The sequence below is a fragment of the Anomaloglossus baeobatrachus genome, chromosome 8, assembly GCF_048569485.1.
Source record: "Anomaloglossus baeobatrachus isolate aAnoBae1 chromosome 8, aAnoBae1.hap1, whole genome shotgun sequence".
NCBI classification, from domain to species: domain Eukaryota; kingdom Metazoa; phylum Chordata; class Amphibia; order Anura; family Aromobatidae; genus Anomaloglossus; species Anomaloglossus baeobatrachus.
This window is the reverse complement of record NC_134360.1, coordinates 76,762,697-76,785,380: the sequence shown is the minus strand read 5'-3', so window position 1 is coordinate 76,785,380 and position 22,684 is coordinate 76,762,697. Positions and strand designations below refer to the sequence as shown.

The 22,684-nt window shown below is 43.4% G+C and overlaps 1 protein-coding gene across 2 annotated transcripts in view; it reads left to right on the top strand.

Annotated features, from left to right (window-relative positions):
• HMGXB4 (HMG-box containing 4) overlaps positions 1–22,398 on the top strand; it is an 84,169-nt gene extending 61,771 nt beyond the window's left edge. For both annotated transcript variants that reach the window (XM_075320861.1, XM_075320859.1), the window contains one exon: positions 21,511–22,398. In XM_075320861.1, coding sequence (XP_075176976.1) covers positions 21,511–21,570 — 60 coding nt within the window. In that variant the 3' untranslated portion in view covers positions 21,571–22,398. The remainder of the gene's footprint in view (positions 1–21,510) is intronic.
• The last annotated feature ends 286 nt before the right edge of the window (positions 22,399–22,684 follow it).

Here is a 22,684-nt window from a genome sequence, read left to right as displayed (position 1 = left end):
ACAGACAGACAGCGACACACAGACAGAGACTGGGAGAGACACAGAGAGACAGTTACTATCCCGGGCAACGCCGGGTACTACAGCTAGTAACCACATAAAGCCTCATTTACACTTGTGCGCCTCTAGTTTTACAAAAAAGCTATTACAGTGCAGAAGTCTGCAATATAATTGTGTTTTAAATTAATTGTATTAGTAAATTTTGCTGTTCACACACAGCAAGGACAGGCCGTGGTCTGTGCTAAGGGCCTCAGATCCTGCTGTTTCCAAGGCCATTGTCCGAAGTTCTGGAGTCGGACAACCCGATGGCACCTTACAATGCATCTCCCAAACTGAAGGGGTTAATCTAGGAAGCAGAGTGAGCGATATGGCATCTATCATACGAGCATTGTAAAATCTAATTTACCACACTCTGATATGGAGGACTTGTATTTATGCAAATGCTAAGGTGTAATTTAGAAACTTGTCTTACCTGCTTGGCACCTTGCTGTCTGCCAATATGGACATTATAAAGTACTGTGACAGGTGTTGGAGGTAAATCACTTTGCACAAGTTAAAGGGAGGCTTATTTTTGGTGCATTTGCAGTCTGGAGCTTTTTCTTTCATCCTCTGTGCTTTAGTTTACTTTATATTTGCATTTAGCAAGTAGGATATAGAATATTAAAAATGCTCTGCTCAGTAAAGTGAGGGATATCTACCACTTGCTTCTCTCTGCTTGGCACTGCATTGTAAAGTGGGCAGAAGGAGACTGGTAAATGTATCAACAGCCCCTTGCTTGATTGACATCCCACAGGCTGGCATACATCTTACAAAGCTGTTCAGAGAGCATCTGGGGTGTGTGGATGAAGTTTAGACCACAAAACCCCACTTTAATGCCCAGTGGCTCGAACTAGTGACATTTCCCAGCCTGTGTGTAATGAGTTATAAGGGGATTACAGGGGACCAGGGCTCTTAGAATGACCCTCTGGCTAGGAAGCCCTTGCTGTTGCTTATCCCAGGGGTACTTTGGTTGGTGAAGAGGTCTGGGCCGCCAACTGAGCTCCTGGCCAGCCATGCTCTAATATCCCCTTTCCCTCACCGCAGTGGAGAACCAGGACAAGTGTGGTTAAACACACAGAAATAGACAAACGGGGAACCAAAACCCTAACTCACAGCAATTGTGACGCCCTGGAGTAGCCAGGTAGTCACAAATAGACCCCCGCACAACACCAGTCCCACACAAGGTAACACCAGCCAAACCATAAAACCTAGTCACCTCCCTCAGAGCTTGATGGACACACCAGGGGGCGGAGCCAGGCGGTTGGCCACACCCACCAAGGAGTTCAGAGGGCCTGAGGCAGGAAACAGACAGTTCAGTTCAGTGCAGTTTGAGTGTTGAGCAGTAGAGGAGGTCAGGCCTGTGGGGCAGGCCTGTGACAGTCTGACAGGTGCCGGGGTCGGAGCCCTGGTACCTTGGCTAGGAGGCAGACGGTGGCCTAGCCTGCAGGAGCCGGGAAGACGGCTCGGTGGAACCGTGATGGACCGTGACAGGGTAGTGGCCCGCCGGTACCGACCCGGGGAACCGACTCGGAAACCGGAGCACACAGGGGGGAACTCAGACCCTGAAACGAGGTCCAGAATCCACTGGACTGAGTTAATTGACTGATTGCGGTCTGGACTTTAGATCCTTTTCCACCCAAGTCCCGACTGACGACAACAGCCCACCGAGGGGGATAGAAAGCCACCGCACAGGCAGAGAGATCCCACGGGCCAGCGTCTGCGGGCAAACGGGCTCTCCCGACATACACACAGCCGGGGAGCGGACTCCCGTCGCTGAAGCGCAGGCAGTCTACACATACACTACAAGGTGCAGGAGAAAGGCAAAGACCACCGAACCGAGTGGGGGACCAGACGCAGCTGGCTGCGGGCACCGACCACCATCAACTTTGTTTACCAGAGACTTGTGTGTGTCAATAACAGTGAGTACAACAGTGCCATCCAGCCGCGCACCACCCAGCTACTCTCCCCAACGGGTCCGGGGGCCATCATCCCTGCCCACGGAGGGGTTAACATCTTGCTGCATAACCATCTCCCCCGGGTGCCCCGCAACTGCAGCGGTGTTGTCTCCTTCACCACATCCCGTGGGTGGCGTCACGAACGTAAACACGGCTCTGGCCGTACACCTACCTACCACCCCTCTAAGTAGCGCCAGCACCCTTTCAGAGCGAAGTGACCCCGGGTCCGGAGGCGCTCGAACCACCCACCAATGATCCCGGATCCAAGCGGCTCGGCTGCAGCCGAGCGCGGGGTGGTACACAATCACACACAGAGGTATTAGACAATACATGATCAGGAGAAATTAAGAGCAGGAGGGATTGAACAGACGACAAGAGAATTCCCACAATACACCAAACAAACAGCACTCAGTAGTTCACTAGCAACTGGATCACAACAGCATATGGACTGGTATCGCTTAAAGCTATAATCGGCACATGAAGTCAGTTTCCACCATCTTAAAAAGGCAGTGAGAAGCTGTAATAGGTTTCTCATAGCATGTGATCCTACAGGTAACCAGCAGGCTAGAAGAGATTAACCCCTGCTAGCCCAATCACTATTGATCACACCGTTGGTCGACGCCCCAGCCTGCCTGTGCAACTCAGAAGCCCCAGAGAAACCACAGTGTAGAGCATCAAATTTGTGGTGTGAACAGTGCCGGATACCGCCATGACACTCATCGAGTTTTGAGCCAAAGGCCATGTGACACTGTGAGGCGTCAATTAAGCCTGGGAGAGGCGTGGCCAGCATGACTCCTCAGGGGTGTGGCACCGCCCCTGTGACTCTGGATATAGCACATACAGACTTCAAAGTTGTTTTTCTTGTTCTGCATCAAGGGCATCGTTCTCAATTGATTTCTGTCCTGTTTGATGGTGGTTTGGAGACGTAAGACAAACTGTAGAGTGGATTTCTGATCGGGGGATCGCACATTTATATGACATTTACTGCACAATGTACTGTACCTTTACACTCATTCATCAGACATTATAGACTGGTACTGGGCCTTGATATGCAGATAATCATACATACTTGGGCACATAAGTAATTGTATTTGTGCATTCAAAGTTATACTCCTATAGATAACCCAGAATTACACCCACACTTACACATTGTGTGGATGTGGCTTTTGTATTATGTGATAACAGATTAACCCATTCATCTAGAAATATAATGAATCACTGGATCCACTGTATATACCATATACAACTGCTCCCTATAAAGTCTGCAAGTCGTGATTGTGTTCGGCGCTGTTTACTCTATATACACCCTGATACAAATAGTCTGTATCCACACCCTGCAGCCAGTGGGGTTTTTCCTGGTGTTATCTTGTATTATCAATGTGTTTATTGCCTTTTCTTTGGAGTTTAGTCTGTCTCAGCTGATCGGTGCAGTAAATGTGTATGAACCCCTATACTATGGAAGAACTCCAGACCGGCATAATCTTACTACATAAAACACCAGCGCTAACTCAAGAAAGGAAGTGTAAAAATCCCTTATTTTATTTATATCTTCTCTTATCATATCTATCTAATTATCATGACTCATACTTCCCTGATTTACAAATTTGCAATATCGGCCTGATATGCTGCTTTACTGTAATACATCTTAGGCCTCTGTCACACGTTCGTGTCTCCGGTACGTGTTTGGCAGTTTTTTCACGTACCGGAGACACGTGCACACGTTCACCAATGTTACCCTATGGTAACAGGCACATTAACGTAAATCCACACGGAACGTGTGTCCGTGTGGATTGTACGTTTGTGCGTGTTTAAAAACGGCCGACATGTCCACATATCCTCCGGTATCACGGGTGTCGCACGGCCCGCACCACACGGATGTAGTGTGGATGCGGTCCCGTGTGACACGCGCCGGAGAAACACGTGTCATTATTTTATAATAAAAAAAAACACATATTCACCTCCATCAGTGGTGGGCGTGATGTCACGGGTGCTGATCTCCGCCTCCTCCGCTCGGCCAGAAGCAGCGTCAGCGGGGAGTGGACGGGGCTGGAGCCGAAGATCAGTACCCTGGACAGCAGCAAGGACCACGTGGGAATTCAAATTACCGGTTCTCCATGTGTTATCGCAGATAGCACACGGAGAACACACGTGGCCCGCACGTACCGGAGACATGTACTTACCAAACGCAACATGCAGGGAAAATACGTGTTTCGCGGCAGATGCGTGATTTTAACGTGAGTGTGACAGAGGCCTTAGACCTGATGAGGCTAGTGTACTTACACTTAGAATTCATGTCAGTGGCTGCATAATCCTTTTTAGAAAGTTCCTATCTAGTGTTAAAACTACCATTTTATGACTCCAGCTGCAATTGTAAGTGCACCAGGTCTGTCAGGACTAAGAGATTATTTTAATTTTTTATTATTACAGCGCTTTAATACACCATGTGCAGAATTATTAGGCAAGTTGTATTTTAGAGGATTTTTTTTATTATTGATCAACAACTATGTTCTCAATCAACCCAAAAGACTCATAAATATCAAAGCCTAATATTTTTGGAAGTTGGAATATTTTTTTCTTAAGCCTGCTTTACACGAGACGATAGATTGTGCGATAGCACAATCGATCGTACCCGCCCCCGTCGTTTTTGCGTCACGGGCAATTAGTTGCCCGTGGCGCACAAACTCGTTTAACCCCCGTCACACGTACTTACCTTCCGGACGACCTCACTGTGGGCGACGAACGTCCACTTCCTGGAATGGGAGGGACGTTCGGCGTCACAGCGACGTCACACGGCACCTGGCCAATAGAAGTGATAATAAACATCCCGCCCACCTCCTTCCTTCCATTAAGCCGTCGGGTGCCGCGGAAGGCAGCTAAAGCTGCTGTTCATCGTTCCCGTGGTGTCACACGGAGCAACGTGTGATCCCACGGAAACGATGAACAACTGGCGCCATTTTAATTAAACAATTTTATGAAACCTAGCGACGAGTACACGACTCACGATTTGTGAGCGATACTGCGTCGCTAGGAGGTGTCACATGAGACGACGTCGTGCGGTATGCCAAATGTGCGTCACGAAAACCGTGACCCCAACGACACATCGCACAATCTATTGTCTCGTGTAAAGCCCGCTTTAGATTTGACTATTTTAGGAGGATATCTGTTTTTGCAGGTAACTATTAATGTGCAGAATTATTAGGCAACTTAATAAAAACCAAATATATTCCCATCTCACTTGTTTATTTTCCCCAGGTAAACCAATATAACTGCACAAAATTTAGAAATAAACATTTCTGACATGCAAAAACAAAACCCCAAAAAATTAGTGACCAATATAGCCCCCTTTCTTTATGATGACACTCAACAGCCTACCATCCATAGATTCTGTCAGTTGCTTGATCTGTTTACGATCAACATTGCGTGCAGCAGCCACAACAGCCTCCAGACACTGTTCCGAAAGGTGTACTGTTTTCCTTCCCTGTAGATCTCACATTTTATGAGGGACCACAGGTTCGCCATGGGGTTCAGATCAGGTGAACAAGGGAGCCATGTCATTATTTTTTCATCTTTTAGACCTTTACTGGCCAGCCACGCTGTGGAGTAGTTGGATGCATGTGATGGAGCATTGTCCTGCAGGAAAATCATGTTTTTCTTGAACGATACCAACTACTTCCTGTACCGCTGCTTGAAGAAGTTGTCTTCCAGAAACTGGCAGTAGGTCTGGGAGTTGAGCTTCACTCCATCCTCAACCCGAAAAGGTCACACAAGTTCATTTTTGATAATACCAGCCCATACCAGTACCCACCTCCACCTTGCTGGCATCTGAGTCGGAGTGGAGCTCTTCCCTTTACTGATCCAGCCTCTGACCCATCCATCTGGCCCATCAAGAGTCACTCTCATTTCATCAGTCCATAAAACCTTTGAAAAATCAGTCTTAAGATATTTCTTGGCCCAGTCCTGATGTTTTATCCTATGTTTCTGTGGCGCCCTGGACAAGCCAGGACGTCACAGGTACTGCAACAACACACCCCACACCCCGGCTAGGCACATCAAAGTCAGACAAAAATCCTTGTTGCCTCCCTCCAGGGGCTGATGTCCACACCAGGGAGTGGAGCCAGGCGGTTGGCCCCACCCACCGAGGAGTTCACAGTCCTGGAGGCGGGAAAAGGAAGGGAGGAGAGGAGTTCAGTTTGGGGAGTTGAGGAGTGAAGTGGTAGTTGAGCAGACTGACCGTGTCCGGGTGCGTGGCCCAGGCACATACAGCAAGGTTGGCAGACGGTGGTGACCGTCTGCAGGAGAGGCTGATTGACGTGAACCGTAAGGACCGGGGACGGGCGGTGGCCCGCTGGTACCAGATCGGGGAGCGAAGAGAAGCCAGCACCATTCGGCAGGGCCTACGGACCCCGACCAGGCTTGGAGTCGCCGTAAAACTGGTCAAATCCGTTAGCGAAGGGAACCTCCGGGGTTTCCCAGCAGTCAAGACCCGATTGAAGGCAACCGCTCAAACCGTGAAAGGAAATACAGTCACCGCCAAGGCTACAGTTCTCAGGGCCAGAGCCTGCGGGCAAAAGGGGCTCCCTCAGCATCCATCCAAGCTGGGGAGCGGGTTACCGGTGGGAAGCCACCAGAACCGAGAACATAACACAGGTGCAGGGAAAGGCATTCACCGCCAACCTACCGGGAGAAGAACCACCGCAGCCGTCTGTGGGACCCGTCCATCCAGCCGTTTGTTTTACCGGAGACTTTGCATTCATCATTGGCTGAGTGAGTACCACTGTGCCGTGTGGCACCGCGCTGCTACCGCGACCCTGCACCTCACCAGGCCCCGTAACCCACCTGCCATTCCTCCCTCACCGGGCCCCGGGACAACCAACCCCCTACCAATGGAGGGGAAGAACAACATCTAAGCTGCTCCCTGTCATCGCTCCCGGGATCCCCGTCCAGAGCAGCGGTGGTGTCACAACCTCACCACAACCGTGGGTGGCGTCACGGACAATAAATCCCCAAAACCATTCCCCTTTTCACTCACGGGCAAGGAGCGCCGCTCGAGTCCCCGGATCCGGCCCACCGCTCGAGCCACCGAGCAGCAAGCGAAGCAGCAGCGCGCGTGGTGAGCGCAGTGTCCCCTCCCCGCCCGCGACATTTCTTTTTCAAAGGTGGTCATTTTTCAGCCTTCCTTACCTTGGCCTGGTCCCTGAGTATGGCACACCTTGTGCTTTTTGATACTCCAGTAACGTTGCAGTTCTGAAATATGGCCAAACTGGTAGCAAATGGCATCTTGGCAGCTTCACGCTTGATTTTCCTCAATTCATGGGCAGTTATTTTGCGCCTTTTTTGCCCAACATGCTTCTTGCGACCCGGTTGGCTATTTGCCATGAAACGCTTGATTGTTTGGTGATCACGCTTCAAAAGTTTGGCAATTTTAAGACTGCTGCATCCCTCTGCAGGACATCTCACAATTTTGGACTTTTCAGAGCCTGTCAAATCTCTCTTCTGACCCATTTTGCCAAAGGAAAGGAAGTTGCCTAATAATTAAGCACACCTTATATAGGGTGTTGATGTCATTACAGCATACCCCTCCTCATTACAGAATGTGCATCACCTGATTTATCTAATTGGTAGTTGGCTCTCAAGCCTATACAGCTTGGAGTAGCTTTTATACAACATGTATAAAAAGTATCATATGATCAAAATACTCATTTGCCTAATAATTTTGCACACGGTGTATATGGCGCTTTACATGTGAAAGATCTATTTACTCATTTATGCATATTATATTGTGAAATGTGATGACAGCCAGTCTTTACCATGTAAATGAATAAAATTATAATTATTATTATTACATGAGGTCTGGCTATATACGCAGCATAGAGGTCCCCTGCATCGGCAAACATGATGCATTGTGAATACAGACCATATTCTTAGGCCATATTCACACATCCATTTTTAAAATTCCACATTGACCCATATAATGAAGCCATACATTATACGGATCCATGTGTCCGAAATAAACTCAGAGCAGGTCCTGGTCTCATCATATTTTGCAGATCAGACTCGGCCATTCATGTTTATGGGGATCCTTCAAAAATGGATGAAAAACTGATCCAATTGTGTAGGGTTAAGTTTCCATGCTGAGTTTTTGATGCTGCAGATATTCTGTAGCAGATCTGCACCAATTAGCCAATTAAATTCCATTTTTCTTCTTTTTTTTACTGCTGTTCTTCTTTCCTTTTGGTATGCTATGTTTTAAAGGGGTTGTCCAAGTTTAGGATGAAAATCTGCAGTCAATATCTATAGCTGCAAACTTCTGAATCTCTACAGTGTGCGTATAGCATGCTGTCAGGATCTTCCGATGTCGGGAGCCAGCGGACACATGACCACAAGTGTTTTATTTGTATATTTCCGACCTCATTCCAACTAGACGTGCTCTTCAGGGTCAGACATATCGCTGGTGCAGCCGTGACATGACAAAAATAGGCCAGAGATGGAGCACATTATATCACAAAATGGAGCAACATGTGGCCGGGATGGGGCATATTACACCAGGAAATGGACCAGGAAGAGACACATTCTACCAGTAAGGGGACCAGAATACCAGAAAACGCACCAGGATGGGCACATTTTACCAGGAAATGCACCAGGATGGGGCACATTATACCAAAAATGGACCCGGAATGGGGTAAATTATACCAGGAAATGCATCAGAATGGGATACATTATACAAGGAAATGCACCAGGATGGGGCACATTATACCAAGAAGTGGACCAGGATGGGGCACATTATACCAAAGTTGGGCCTGGGGTGGGGCATTATATCAGAAAGTGGAACAGCATGGGAATTACACTAGGAATTGGACCAGTATGGAGAATATTATTCCAAGAATGGGCCCAGAATAGGGCACATTATACCAGGAAATGGACCAGGATTGTGAATATTATAGCAGAAAATGGACCAGGATGGGGTTCATTATACCAGAAAGGGATCCAGGATGGGGCACATTATACCAGGAAAGGAATCAGGATTGGGCACATTATACAAGGAAGCGGACCACATGGAACACATATCAAGAAGGAGCCAAGGTTGGGAGACATCATCCCAGGAAGAGTCTCATTATGGGGCACATTATTACTGGAAAGTGACCAGAATGCGAGACATTATACTAGGACTGGGCTCGGGATGAGGGACATTATACCAGGAATGAGCTCTGAATGGGGGACATTATACCAGGAATGGGCTCTGAATGGGGCACATTATATCAGGAAATGGATCAGGATTGGGTAGTTTATGCCAGGAAGGGGACAAGCATGGAACACATTATACCAAAAAGGAGCCCAGGTTGGGAGACATCATCCAAAGAAGGTCCTGTTAAAAATATACTCTTAAATATATTTTTCTTCAAATACGTAAAGGCGCATGAAAGAAAGAACTTCAAAAATGTAAAAAATAAATGTATTTTATCTATTTAAAAATGGTTGCCAGGGTTCAGTTACAGAAAGGAAAAATAATATACTTCATTAGCTTACGGAAAAGAGTTCATTTAGTCCATACTGATCAATAGAAAATCTTCATCCATCTCTCCTTGGATTCTGAATGGTAAGGCAGGGGTGATATACCGTAGCCTCTCAGCATGTGTTCATCTTGTAGCCTGGAAGCATTCTGGAACAGCTGACAACGTGCAGGAGCAGCCATAGCCCCCTCCATCGTGTGTTATATGACAACTGTTCAAACCATATAGGGAAATTACTGCTGGACGCATGTCACATGGTGTAATCTCTAGAAGCTTCCAAAAGAATATACATATCCTTCCATGTCAGCACTTATGTATAATCAATATGAATATTTTAATATTTATTCCTTATAAGAACTTTATTAATAAACTATGCCCTCCAACATAAACAGAACTGTGAACATATATGTCCTACTATAAAATGTTTGATAACTAGATGTATTAATTTTAATGTTTTTACAATTCCCCCTTGAAGCGGGTGAATTAACCCTGAAAATTAATTAATACATCATTAAAATAACAAATCTTCTTTCCTTATTTGGCGATAATGGATTAATATCAATAATAATGATGAATAATAATCAATTTGCATTATTCATGTTGTAAGTTCAATAATAGAATAATGTGGGTTCATGTTATGGTAGGCCGTGACTGATTAATCATATAAAAATATATAATTATACTTCGCTAGACCTAAAAAGAAATGCAAAAACAAATATGCGGTCACCATATGATGTCCTCTGAGTTGATGTCTTCTTATCTCCAATGTAATCCGGCATAAACACAGTCTCTTAGAAATAAATCCTTTGATAAAAGATGAATGGCTACCAATTTAATACAGTCCCGTATTGCGTTCATCATCCTTAGATCAAGTCCATAAACTTTATTCTTTATTACAAAGTCCATAGCCAATGTTGATAAACCACAGTTCATGAGTGTAGAAGAATAGCATAAGTCTTTGATGTCTGTGCAGTGTAATTTACATTAGTCACCTTTATCCTCCGCGCTGCCTGTTGTCAAATCCTGGAACAGATGTTAAGACGTTCTTGGTCAGCACGACAGGGGTTAACTTTAACACGTCATTGCTCTTCTTAGTAACTGTAGTGAGGTCTTAAGGCACAGACCATGTGTCATTGTCCATCCTGGAACCATAGGATCACTGTGTTTCTGAGGTGCAAACGCGGTAAGTATTTTGTATGTAACACAATCTTATTTGAGACGTTACCTTTTGGACCTTTTTGCAGAATCCCTTTTAACTTTAGAAAAATTATAAAGTCTTTTTACTTCTGTAATCTTGATTGAAGACTGATTCATTCCCTAATCTAGATACCAAATATGGCAATAACTATCACTAATAAATGTCACAGCGTATCATAACTCTAATACTATAATACCATATCATTATTATTATCGTAGAAGTATTAATATAATTGATACTTAGAATGATAAAATAATACTGCATAATGGTATAGACGATAGTATTCTCAAGTAATGACCTTTTTTATCATTGGTGTATTACCCTTCCAAACCCATAGGTGGCAATGTGTTGAATGTAACCAAAATGTAATATAAAATATGAAATAATATAATGTGTACCTATAACATGTATCATATTATAAATATGAAAGGCAACAATGTAGCTTATTTAGTTAGATCATTTGTGAAATTATAAACCAAAGCAAATAACTTTTTAGGAAAGACTGGATGATTCCATCAAAACACAATAATACCCATTATAAATTATTATTGATTAAAAATATAATATAAATATTATTTGTAAATATAGGAAGGTAAACCTTGAATGTACCTCAATCTTCCATCTTTATTACTCTAATTTAATTTATTTGATCTGTCTATTATTTATTAAATAACCTACTATATAAGAAAATGTGTAACTATAAGTAATATTTCATCCTTATTGTTTAACATACTAATATAAAAATAATGTATTACTAGGAAGTAAATAATTGTATATATTGATGAAGGAAGTATTCTTTTCTTCCAAAAAGTGGAACTTTCCCTTTTAATATGATTCATATTTAATAAAGTAATATTCTTATATTAGATATTACTTAACTAAATATTGAAGTGTTTTCTCAATTGAGATATTTAAAATTTGAAGGAAAAATAAAAATTGTAGAATTAAAATTTTGATTAAAAATTTGAATATTAAATAATAATAATTAATATAAAAAAATAGGAATAAAAGGAAAAAATGAAAATCGGAATAAAAATAACAATTGAAATAAAAATAAGGCCTTCTATGTATATAACACATATGTCTTTAATAATACATAACCTTAATATTACCCGTATCTTATAAGATTTCCATATCTATCATATCAGTAACCTATAAAAATAATTAAGTCATGTAACCTTGCAAATAATACTCTTCTCTTAGTATATAAATGCATTATGATATACTTCAAATATATTTTTTATTCCCAATTCTTCCTTTGTACTTGAAATATTAATTATTAAAGTATCCTGTAAACACATATATTTATCAAATATAAATGTGTGATTAAAACCCAAACTTTCCCTTTCAACATCATGAAATGTGATGTTATAAAAATTAATATGTCAAGATTAAATTAAATTAAAATTTATGTTGTATATCTTCAAGACCATATTATACATATCACTTCCATATTTGAAAAGAAAAATGATTACCAATCTGTGTATCAGTAAAAGTAACTAACACAAACCTGTATAAAAATCAAAACGTTAAAACCTTATTCTAGAATGTAACTCTTCAGAATAAACCCTTAATAAAGATCCTAACATCTCTATACTAAAGAAATATGTCTAAGAATAAGATATATTCGGTATAAATTCCTTCATTATTTATAATAATTATAATAATATTATAATTATGGTCACCTCCATGCAGCAGCGCTGGAAGCGACGCTGGAGCATCCTGGATTACGCCGGACATGGAGGGCTTTTTGGGGCTGATTAAAGTGGTGAACCAGGGTATATGTTTGTGTTTTTTATTTCTAATAAAGGATTTTTCGGGTGTGTGTGTGTTTATTTACTGTAATTTACAGATTAATCATGGAGGGTGTCTCATAGACGCCTGACATGATTAATCTAGGACTTATTGGCAGCTATGGGCTGCCAATAACTCCTTATTACCCCGATTTACCAACGCACCAGGGTAAATCGGGAAGAGCCGGGTACAGTCCCAGAACTGTCGCATATAATGTATGCGGCAATTCTGGGCGGCTGTTGGCTGATATTGTTAGGCTGGGGGGCTCCCCATAACGTGGAGCTCCCCATCCTGAGAATACCAGCCTTCAGCCGTATGGCTTTATCTGGCTGGTATTAAAATTGGGGGGGACCGCACGCCGTTTTTTTTAATTATTTAATTATTTATTTCACTACACAGTATAGACACGCCCACCGGCTGCTGTGATTGGGTGCAGTGTGACACCTGTCACTCAGCGTGGGGGGCGTGTCTCACTGTAACCAATCACAGGCGCCGGTGGGCGTGGAAAGCAGGGAATACGAGATTGTTTAATGGACGGCCGGCTTTTTCAAAACAGTAAAAGCCGCCGGAGCAGTGTGAACGCCGTGCAGTGCCGGGGATCGGGGTTTGGTGAGTATGAGAGAGGGCAGCTAACTTCAGTAACTTAGAGATTAGCGGTCACCGGTGAGTCCTTCACTGGTGACCGCTAATCAGGGCGCGACACAGACAGAGCCGCAGCATGACAATGAAGTCGGGTGAAGTTCACCCGAGTTCATTCTGACAGTGCGGCTCTGTCTGTGTCTGCTGTCATCTGCCATTCAGCTCTGCTACATGGCTGTCTGTGTCTGCTGTCAGCGGCCATGTAGCAGAGCTGAACGGCAGATGACATAGTAAAAACGCATCCCTACACAGTACACACGCTTGGCAAGTCAATAAATAAAAAAAAAAAAAAGGTGCCCAATGCATACGTCACAGAACACATGATCTAAAGGATCGCACATAAAATTGACCAATTTAACATAGACTACTAACGCAAGTGTGACAGCAAATGAATGACCAACGTGCAATCTCATAAGATCCCGTATGCAACCTGGGCGTGTCACATCGCAAATGCGATTGTACAACTAATTGCAACGTGTAAAGTGGGCTTAAGGAAGATATATATTCATAAAAGAAACGTTAAAGTAATGGTTCTCTGGCAATTGGTACCTGAGAAAATAATAATTATTATTATTAATCATGCTTTCGCAATTAACCTTACACAATAAGATATATGTTACCTGATTGAGGACAAGAACAAATGTATAAATAAAAAGTTAATACTTCATCAATCTGCTTTACTGATAAATTCTGAGGGAAATAAAAGAATAAAATTATTATCATATTTATGATAAAAAATGAAACACTTAAAATCAGTTACTTCCTCTTATTATTACATTTTAAATATTATTATTCATATACAGAGATCAAATTATTAATTTATAACATTTAAACTATCATTTAACTAAATGAAAATATGACCTTGATTTACTATCACTACTTTTAATATATATATATATATGCATAGATTCACTGTATATGAATAATCATATTTATCAAATAATAAAATTAATTTACCCAGAAATCCACTTTATTTAGCTGAAGACCAAACCTAAATTTTTCTTCAAAAATTCGATCTATTAGATTCATTTTCAACTTGTAGGAATCTCTGAAATTATTTTGTAACTCAAGTTTTTTTCTTAAATGAGAAAGAATTTCTCTCTCTGAAAGACCACCCAGCTGTTGCTGGCTATCAAATTCTAACCCGGGGAGAGAATCTGCACAAGACACCTGTTTCTGTCTTTCAAAGCTTTTACTCATCATTTGTCTGGGACCATCAATATCTGATCCTGTGACCAATCCCTTAATAATAATAATAATAATAATCTTTATTTCTATAGCGCCAACATATTCCGCAGCGCTTTACAATTCAGGAGGAACATATACATATCATATACATAAACATATACAAACAAGTAACAATTATAGAGGCTACAATATTTAAAAGGAAAAATGGCAACCCTGCTCGTGAGAGCTTACAATCTACAATGAGATGGGGGGAGGGGCAAGGTACAAGTGTTTATTTAAAATGACAATCCAGCCAGCTCATGGGGGATAGATGATGGCTTCCTGGACCAGTTGGCAAGAGCCTTGAGATGCATTTGGGTGCCAAGGAGTTTGACGTGGGGTTATGTTCTGAGAAGTTGTAGAGGGATTATGTGAAATTAGTTTGGCTAGGGAGTGTGATAGGCCGCCCTAAAAAGATGCGTTTTTAGGGAGCGTCTGAAGCTGAGTAAGTTGTGATTTGTCCTAACTTCTTGGGGTAGAGCGTTCCAGAGGTTTGGTGCAGCTCGGAAGAAGTCTTGGATTCGGGAGTGGGAGGTTCGAATTAGTGTGGATGTTAGTCGAAAGTCATTTGCAGAGCGTAGAGAACGGGTGGGATGATAGACAGAGAGGAGGGTGGAGATGTAGGAGGGTGCTGCACTGTGGAGAGCTTTGTGGGTGAGAACAAGCAGTTTGAATTGGATCCTGTGATATATGGGCAGCCAGTGCAATGACTGGCACAGCGCAGAGGCGTCCGAGTAGCGGTTAGCCAGATAGGTGACCCTGGCTGCTGCATTAAGGATGGACTGTAGAGGGGAGAGTCTAGTTAGGGGGAGACCAATTAATAGAGAGTTACAGTAGTCAAGGCGAGAGTGGATCAGGGCCACGGTGAGGGTTTTTGTCGTTTCCATTGTGAGAAAGGGGCGGATTCTAGAGATGTTCTTAAGGTGCAAGCGGCAGGTGCGGGCAAGAGATTGTATGTGGGAGGTGAAGGAGAGATCAGTGTCAAGTATAACCCCCAGACAGCGGGCCTGCGGCCTAGGACTTATCGCTGTGCCACACACAGAGAGGGAGATGTCAGGTTTAGGAAGGTTGGGAGATGGAGGGAAAAGAAGAAGTTCAGTTTTGGAAAGGTTAAGTTTCAGATAGAGAGCAGACATGATGTTGCAAACTGCAGTCAGGCAGTCACTTGTGTTCTGTAGTACAGCGGGGGTGAGCTCAGGGGAGGAGGTGTATAGCTGTGTGTCATCAGCATAAAGATGGTACTGAAAGCCAAATCTGCTGATGGTCTGTCCAATTGGGGCAGTGTAGAGGGAGAACAGAAGAGGGCCAAGGACTGAACCTTGAGGGACCCCAACAGTGAGAGGAAGAGGAGAAGATGTGGAGCCAGCAAATGATACACTGAACGAGCGGCCAGAAAGATAGGAAGAGAACCAGGAAAGCACAGTGTCCTTTAGGCCAATAGAATGGAGCATAGAGAGAAGGAGATGGTGGTCAACAGTGTCGAAGGCTGCAGAAAGGTCAAGAAGAATAAGCAGCGAGTGGTCACCGTTACGTTTTGCTGTCAATAGGTCATTGGTCACTTTGACAAGAGCAGTTTCTGTTGAGTGTAAAGGGCGGAAGCCAGACTGTAAAGGATCTAGAAGAGAGTGAGAGGAGAGGTAGCGGGTGAGACGAGAGTAGACCAGGCGCTCCAAGAGTTTAGAGATGAAGGAGAGATTGGAGACTGGTCTGTAGTTGCTTGTGCAGGACGGATCGAGAGAAGGTTTTTTTAATAATGGAGTAATAATAGAGTGTTTGAGGGAGGAAGGGAAAATACCAGAAGAGAGAGAGAGATTGAAGATTTTAGTTAGGTGAGTGGTGACAACCGGAGAGAGTGTCTGGAGTAGGCGTGAGGGGAAGGGATCAGTAGGGCAAGTGGTAGGATGAGAAGAAGAGAGGAGCCTGGAGACTTCCTCCTCTGTGACTGGGTCAAATGTGGAAAGTGAGCTGGATGGGATGTGGCGAGGGATGGGATTCACAACGCTTAGTGACTGGGAGCTGATCTCTTGGCGGATGTTTTCTATTTTCTCTGTGAAATACGAGGCCAGGTCATCAGCATGAAGGTCTGTGATAGGGGTCTGTGCTTTGGGACTGAGGAGGGAGTGTAAGGTGTCAAAGAGCTTTTTTGGATTGTTGGCTAGTGAGGAGATAAGGGTGGTGAAGTAGGTCTGTTTGGCGAGGTGAAGGGAAGAGTTGTAGGTCCTTAACATGAACTTGTAGTGGATGAAGTTTTCTGGTGTGCGGGATTTCCTCCATAGGCGCTCGGCACTCCTAGAGCATCGCTGGAGAAATCGAGTTTGTGATGTGAGCCAAGGTTGTTTTACTCGGTGTTTGGAGGTTCTGAGGGTGAGGGGTGCTACTTGGTCCAGGGTGCTTCTGAGTGTGTCATTGTAGTGCTTTACAGCCAGATTAGGGCATGAAAGTGAGGAGATAGGGGATAGTGATAAGTGTAGAGAGTCTGTAAGTGTTTGAGAGTCAATGACCTGTAGGTTTCTGAATGTGTGATAGGTGGGAGTGTGCTGGAGTGGACGACGGTTTGTAAGCTTGAAGGAGAGGATGTTGTGGTCAGAGAGGGGAAGAGGTGAGTTGTCAAAGTGAGAGATTGAGCAGAGGCGGAAAAAGACCAAGTCAAGGGTGTTACCATCTTCATGTGTCTCTGAGGATGAGAGTTGTGAGAGGCCAAGAGAGGTGGTGAGAGATAGAAGCTGGGATGCAGAAGGGGAGGAGGGGCTGTTCATGGGGATGTTAAAGTCTCCTAGGATCAGGGTTGGCAATTCAGAGGACATGAAGTGTGGCAGCCAGGCTGAAAAGTGGTCAAGGAACTGGGTGGGTGAGCCTGGGGGACGGTATATGACAGCTACTCTGAGGGGAAGGGGATGGAAGAGCCTGATGGTGTGAACCTCAAAGGATGGGAATGAGAGTGATGGAGCTGGGGGGATGACCTGGAAAGTGCATTGTGGGGACAGGAGTAACCCAACTCCACCACCATGTCTGTTTCCAGGTCTTGGTGAATGGGTAAAGTGTAAACCACCATGAGAGATGGCAGCAGGGGAAGTAGTATCAGAATCCTGAATCCAGGTTTCAGTGAGGGCTAGTAAGTTAAGAGAGTTATTGAGAAAGAGGTTGTGGATGTAAGGAAGCTTGTTACATACAGACCGTGGATTCCATAGAGCACAATTAAAAGAGGGAAGTGAGGGTGTACAGGGAATGTTAATAATATTATCAGGGTTTCTATGGGAGGTGGGGAAGGGGGTAAAGTTAGCATGGGGTGGACCGGGATTAGGAGAGATATCACCTGATAGAAGTAGGAGTAGAAGGAGAAGGGTCAGATCCCTTCACTGGAGACAAGGGAAACAAAGGTTTTTCCTGTGGAAAAAGATTTTTAGATGATAATAATTGGGATGGATTGTATGGTTTGTAACACGTATGCATTTTCCTGCAAATTTCATACATCCTGTCACAGAAATATCTGGATCTGGGAGACACTGTTGGTTTTTTACAGAATCTCTCCCTTTTTCGTGTTGGTTTTTCAGAATTAATTAATTTCTGTTTTGATTGACTTTGGCGATTTCTAACAAAATCGATAAATGTCGTACATTCGAATAGGGACTTTTTATTTAATGCCACCGTACAGGCTGTATTATCAAGGAAATTAAATTTCTTGATGAATAAATGGATCATTCCATTCAGTCTGACATTTGGAATGACCGCCCTATACAAACGTTCAAAAACAGACATGAATGAGAACGTACTTTCATTCAGTTCAATTTGTAATTCCTTCAACATCTCATAATTTGGATCAGATTCATTCCTTGCACAGAAGATGAGATTTTTCAGCCTTATGATATCGTTATCATTTGAACAATCAAATGTCTCATTGTCAGAAGACTTTTTTAATGCCAATTGTCTAAAGAAATGCTGAGGTATCCACATACGGAATAACTGATTCGTCTCACTATTGGTTAAATTTAACTTCTCAACGGAACTTTCAAATATCTCTGAATTTCTGCAAACATGTATTTTAGGATTATATGCGGGAATTAATTTGCATATGTCCAATAGATTCTTTCTAAGTTTAATTCCTAACTTAGTCTGTTCTATTTTTTTAAACTGATCGTCGCCATTTTCTCTCTGCACGTGTCCCACTCTGGTTCCTCCCCCTTCTGGCTTCCCTACGTCATTTCCTGCTTCTTTCCCACTATTCTGAAAGTCACCTTGATTACGTAGCACATGTCTGCCGCCATTATCAAGATTCTGATTTGCAAAATTACAGTCTAAATCTGACTTTTCATTTGCAACATTACAGTCAGAATTCACAATATTACTGACTGACATTCCAAGTTCTAAGCAGTCTTTGGATTTCTCTATCACTGACTTTCCTGACAATTCAGGTTGTCTATTTCCACCACTTTTACATTTTTCTACAATTAATTTGTGAAATTCATAGACTAAATGACAGACATTTCTGATTTTCTGTTTCTCTCTATTAAAAGACCTTGCACATTCTATACGTGAATTCTCAAGTTCACACTCCCCATAAAAACGTAACCAAATCTCCTCCACATTAGAAATATCTGAATAAGTGAACTGAATTTTACTTTGCTTAACATATAAAGGGATAAAATCCATTTTCTTACCTGAAATGATCAGATGATCTCATGGATGATCCTCTAAGACTTGATTCACCTTGTTCAACACGTCCAATACTTCTTATGGACTGACTTTATCTTTCTTGCTCAAAAATACGTCAAAAGTTAACTTCTGTGGCTTTATAAAGTCTTTAAAGTTCATTTAAAAAAACATTCATGCAACTTGACTTATACGTATTTCCTAGGTTCTGCGTGATTTTTATAAATTGTCGATTCCCTGTCACTTTGCAGGAGGCATATGTCTCTCTGTCCCCCCTTATGCAAAGTGAAGGAAGAAGCACAAAAATGAAACACGAATGACTGAGCTCGCCAAATGTTAAAAATATACTCTTAAATATATTTTTCTTCAAATACGTAAAGGCGCATGAAAGAAAGAACTTGAAAAATGTAAAAAATAAATGTATTTTATCTATTTAAAAATGGTTGCCAGGGTTCAGTTACAGAAAGGAAAAATAATATACTTCATTAGCTTACGGAAAAGAGTTCATTTAGTCCATACTGATCAATAGAAAATCTTCATCCATCTCTCCTTGGATTCTGAATGGTAAGGCAGGGGTGATATACCATAGCCTCTCAGCATGTGTTCATCTTGTGGCCTGGAAGCATTCTGGGACAGCTGACAACGTGCAGGAGCAGCCATAGCCCCCTCCATCGTGTGTTATATGACAACTGTTCAAACCATATAGGGAAATTACTGCTGGACGCATGTCACATGGTGTAATCTCTAGAAGCTTCCAAAAGAATATATATATCCTTCCATGTCAGCACTTATGTATAATCAATATGGATATTTTAATATTTATTCCTTATAAGAACTTTATTAATAAACTATGCCCTCCAACATAAACAGAACTGTGAACATATATGTCCTACTATAAAATGTTTGAGAACTAGATGTATTAATTTTAATGTTTTTTACAGGTCCCCAGTATGGGGCACATCATTACTACAAAGAGCCCAGAATGGGAGAAAATACTAGGAATGTGTTTGGGATGAGTGACATTATACCAGGAATGGCATGGAACATATGATACCAAGAATGAGCCCAAATTGGAAGACATTATTCCAGGAAGGGGCCCAGTATAGGGCACATTATTACTGGAAAGGGCCAGAATGGGAGCCATTCTACTAGGAATGGGCTCAGGATCAGGCACATTATACCAGAAATGGCCAGTCAAAATTATAGTCAATGGGAGGCTGGCTTATCCCTTTATATTTTGAATGGTGCGTGTCCAATAGTATAGTAATGGTGGGGTACATGTTTGTATTCAAGGGCGCAGTGTGGGTGATTTTTTATTCAGTAGACAAATGTATGTATACAATATATGTGACCTTGCTTTTTTAAGGGCTGCAGTGATTAGATTGACGAGTCGTGGCTGGAAGATGTTGTCATAAAGATTGTCATAAAGATTGGACCAGATGGAGACGAAACAGACATGACTCTTATCAGAAAACATCACCAGTCATTGGATGTAAAAATTGGGCTGCACACTGAGGCTGCTTTCACACATCTGGTAGGGGCAGAGCCGGCCAGTCCGGCTCTAAAAACCTATGCAACGGATGCAGCGAAAAAAACTCATCCTTTGCATACGTTTTTTAAATGCGGCCGTCCGGTTTTTGCCGCTTGCGGCAGGCTACTGAACATGCGCAGTGGCAAAAACCGCATGCGGCGGCCGAATGCGGTTTTTGCCGCATCGCGCCACATCCGGCGTCCATAGGCATGCATTGGAAAATGTGCCGCATTGGCCGGATGCGGCGCGATGCGGTTTTTTTTTTGCAGCACAAAAAAACGTGCCAGGCAACGTTCCATCCGGCCGCCGCATCGGCTAAATATGCCGCATGCGGCAAAAACCGGACGGAACGCAAGGCCATGCAGCACAATCCGGCACTAATGAAAGTCAATGCAGGAAAAAACGGAACCGGCGGCAAAAAAAACGGTTTTGTTTTTTCAGCAAAGTGCCGGATTGTGCCGCACAGCAAAAACCGGATGTGTGAAAGCAGCCTGACACTTCACACAGATACAGGAATGTAGCCTTATTATGTATAGTGTCACGCTCCCCGGGTCCCCTGCGCTGCCCCCCGGCTCACCTGTCACGCTCCCCGGCTCCCCTGCCTCGCTTCCCGGTTCCTTGGTCCGGTCACCGCCGCTCCCCGCTCTCCAGCATCCATTGCCGGCGCGTCCCCGGCGTCCTGGTCCCCGCTCCCGGCGCCCGTCGGCTTCTCAGCCCCAGCCCGGCCCTGCTGCTTCCTCCTCGCAGCTTCCTGCTCTGGCTTCTGGCACTCGGGCCGCGCGCATGCGCATTAGGGCGTGCGGTCATTGACCCTTTCTTAAAGGGCCAGCGTCCATTAACAGGAAATGATGCAAACAGGTACAGGGTATAAAGGGGTTTGATGTCCAAGGGGGCGGGGCCTGATCTTCGTGTTTCCTAAGCTAGGAGTCAGGTCTCCTTGTGTCTTTCTGCCATACTTACGTATCTCTCTTCTAGAGCCGATCCTGCTTCGCCATCCGGTCCTGCCGCATCCCGCACCCCGATCTGCCATCCTGACAGTCCGTACCATCTCTGATCCCTGTGGTGACCCGTCATCTCGCTCCAACGGTTCCGGACTCCGCCTGACATCATCTTGGCTTCCGAACCTGAGCTCCGTCACCCGGACTACCATCTGTGACTCCGTGGTCCCAGGGACTTCTCCATTAGACTCTTGTACACGGACTGTCCTGCTACCCGTAGTGCTCCGGCTACCGGACCCCTTGCCTTCATCAAGGAGTTCGGCCCAGTGGATCCACCTCCTGGGTCTGCCCGTCCACCTGGCCCTAACATATAGCATAGTCCCTTAGTTTATAGTGTGCTGTCTGTTATATATAGCATTGTCCTTATTTAGACTTTCCTCTTTTACTATATATATGATCCCTTATAACGTACCATCCTGTCTAGTTATGATAGGCGCTGGCCCTTATTATATAGCGTCCTCTGTTATGTGCAGCACTGTCACATTATTACCTAGTATTATGTCTCATGTATAGCACCGTCCCTTACATAGCATAGTCTCATTATTTTTGTTATTCACAGTACCCTTTCTTTATTATATAATCCTCTCTTGTTAGATATAAAATGAATTGACTGCTGATGGAGGAATGTCTGACCAGAGGACTAGTCCATCAGCTCCTCCATTAGAAAAGAAACTTTCCCATGTTCCATCAGCAGTCATGTCATTTCATATCTAACAAGAGAGAATGCTATGAAATAAAGACAGGATGATATAAATAACAAAAATAAGAGAATCCGATATGTAAGGTAGAGTGATGTACATAACAAGAGAGGGCACTATGTCATAAGGGATGGTAATATACATAATGATAGGAGATCACACTGGGTACGGATGGTGTCTGAATACTTTAGACCATGTGATATTTCAGTTTTTCTTGTTTAATAAATTTGCAAAAATGTCTACATTTGTTTTTTTCTGTAAAGATGGGTTGCAGAGTATACATTAATGAGAAAGAAAATGAACTTTTTTGAATTTACCAAATGGTTGCAATGAAACAAAGAGTGAAAAATTTAAAGGGGTCTGAATACTTTCCATATCCACTGTAGATATACATACATACTATATATAATCTTTTTTTTCAGTCCTTCAAATAAGCAATGGAGTGTAACGATC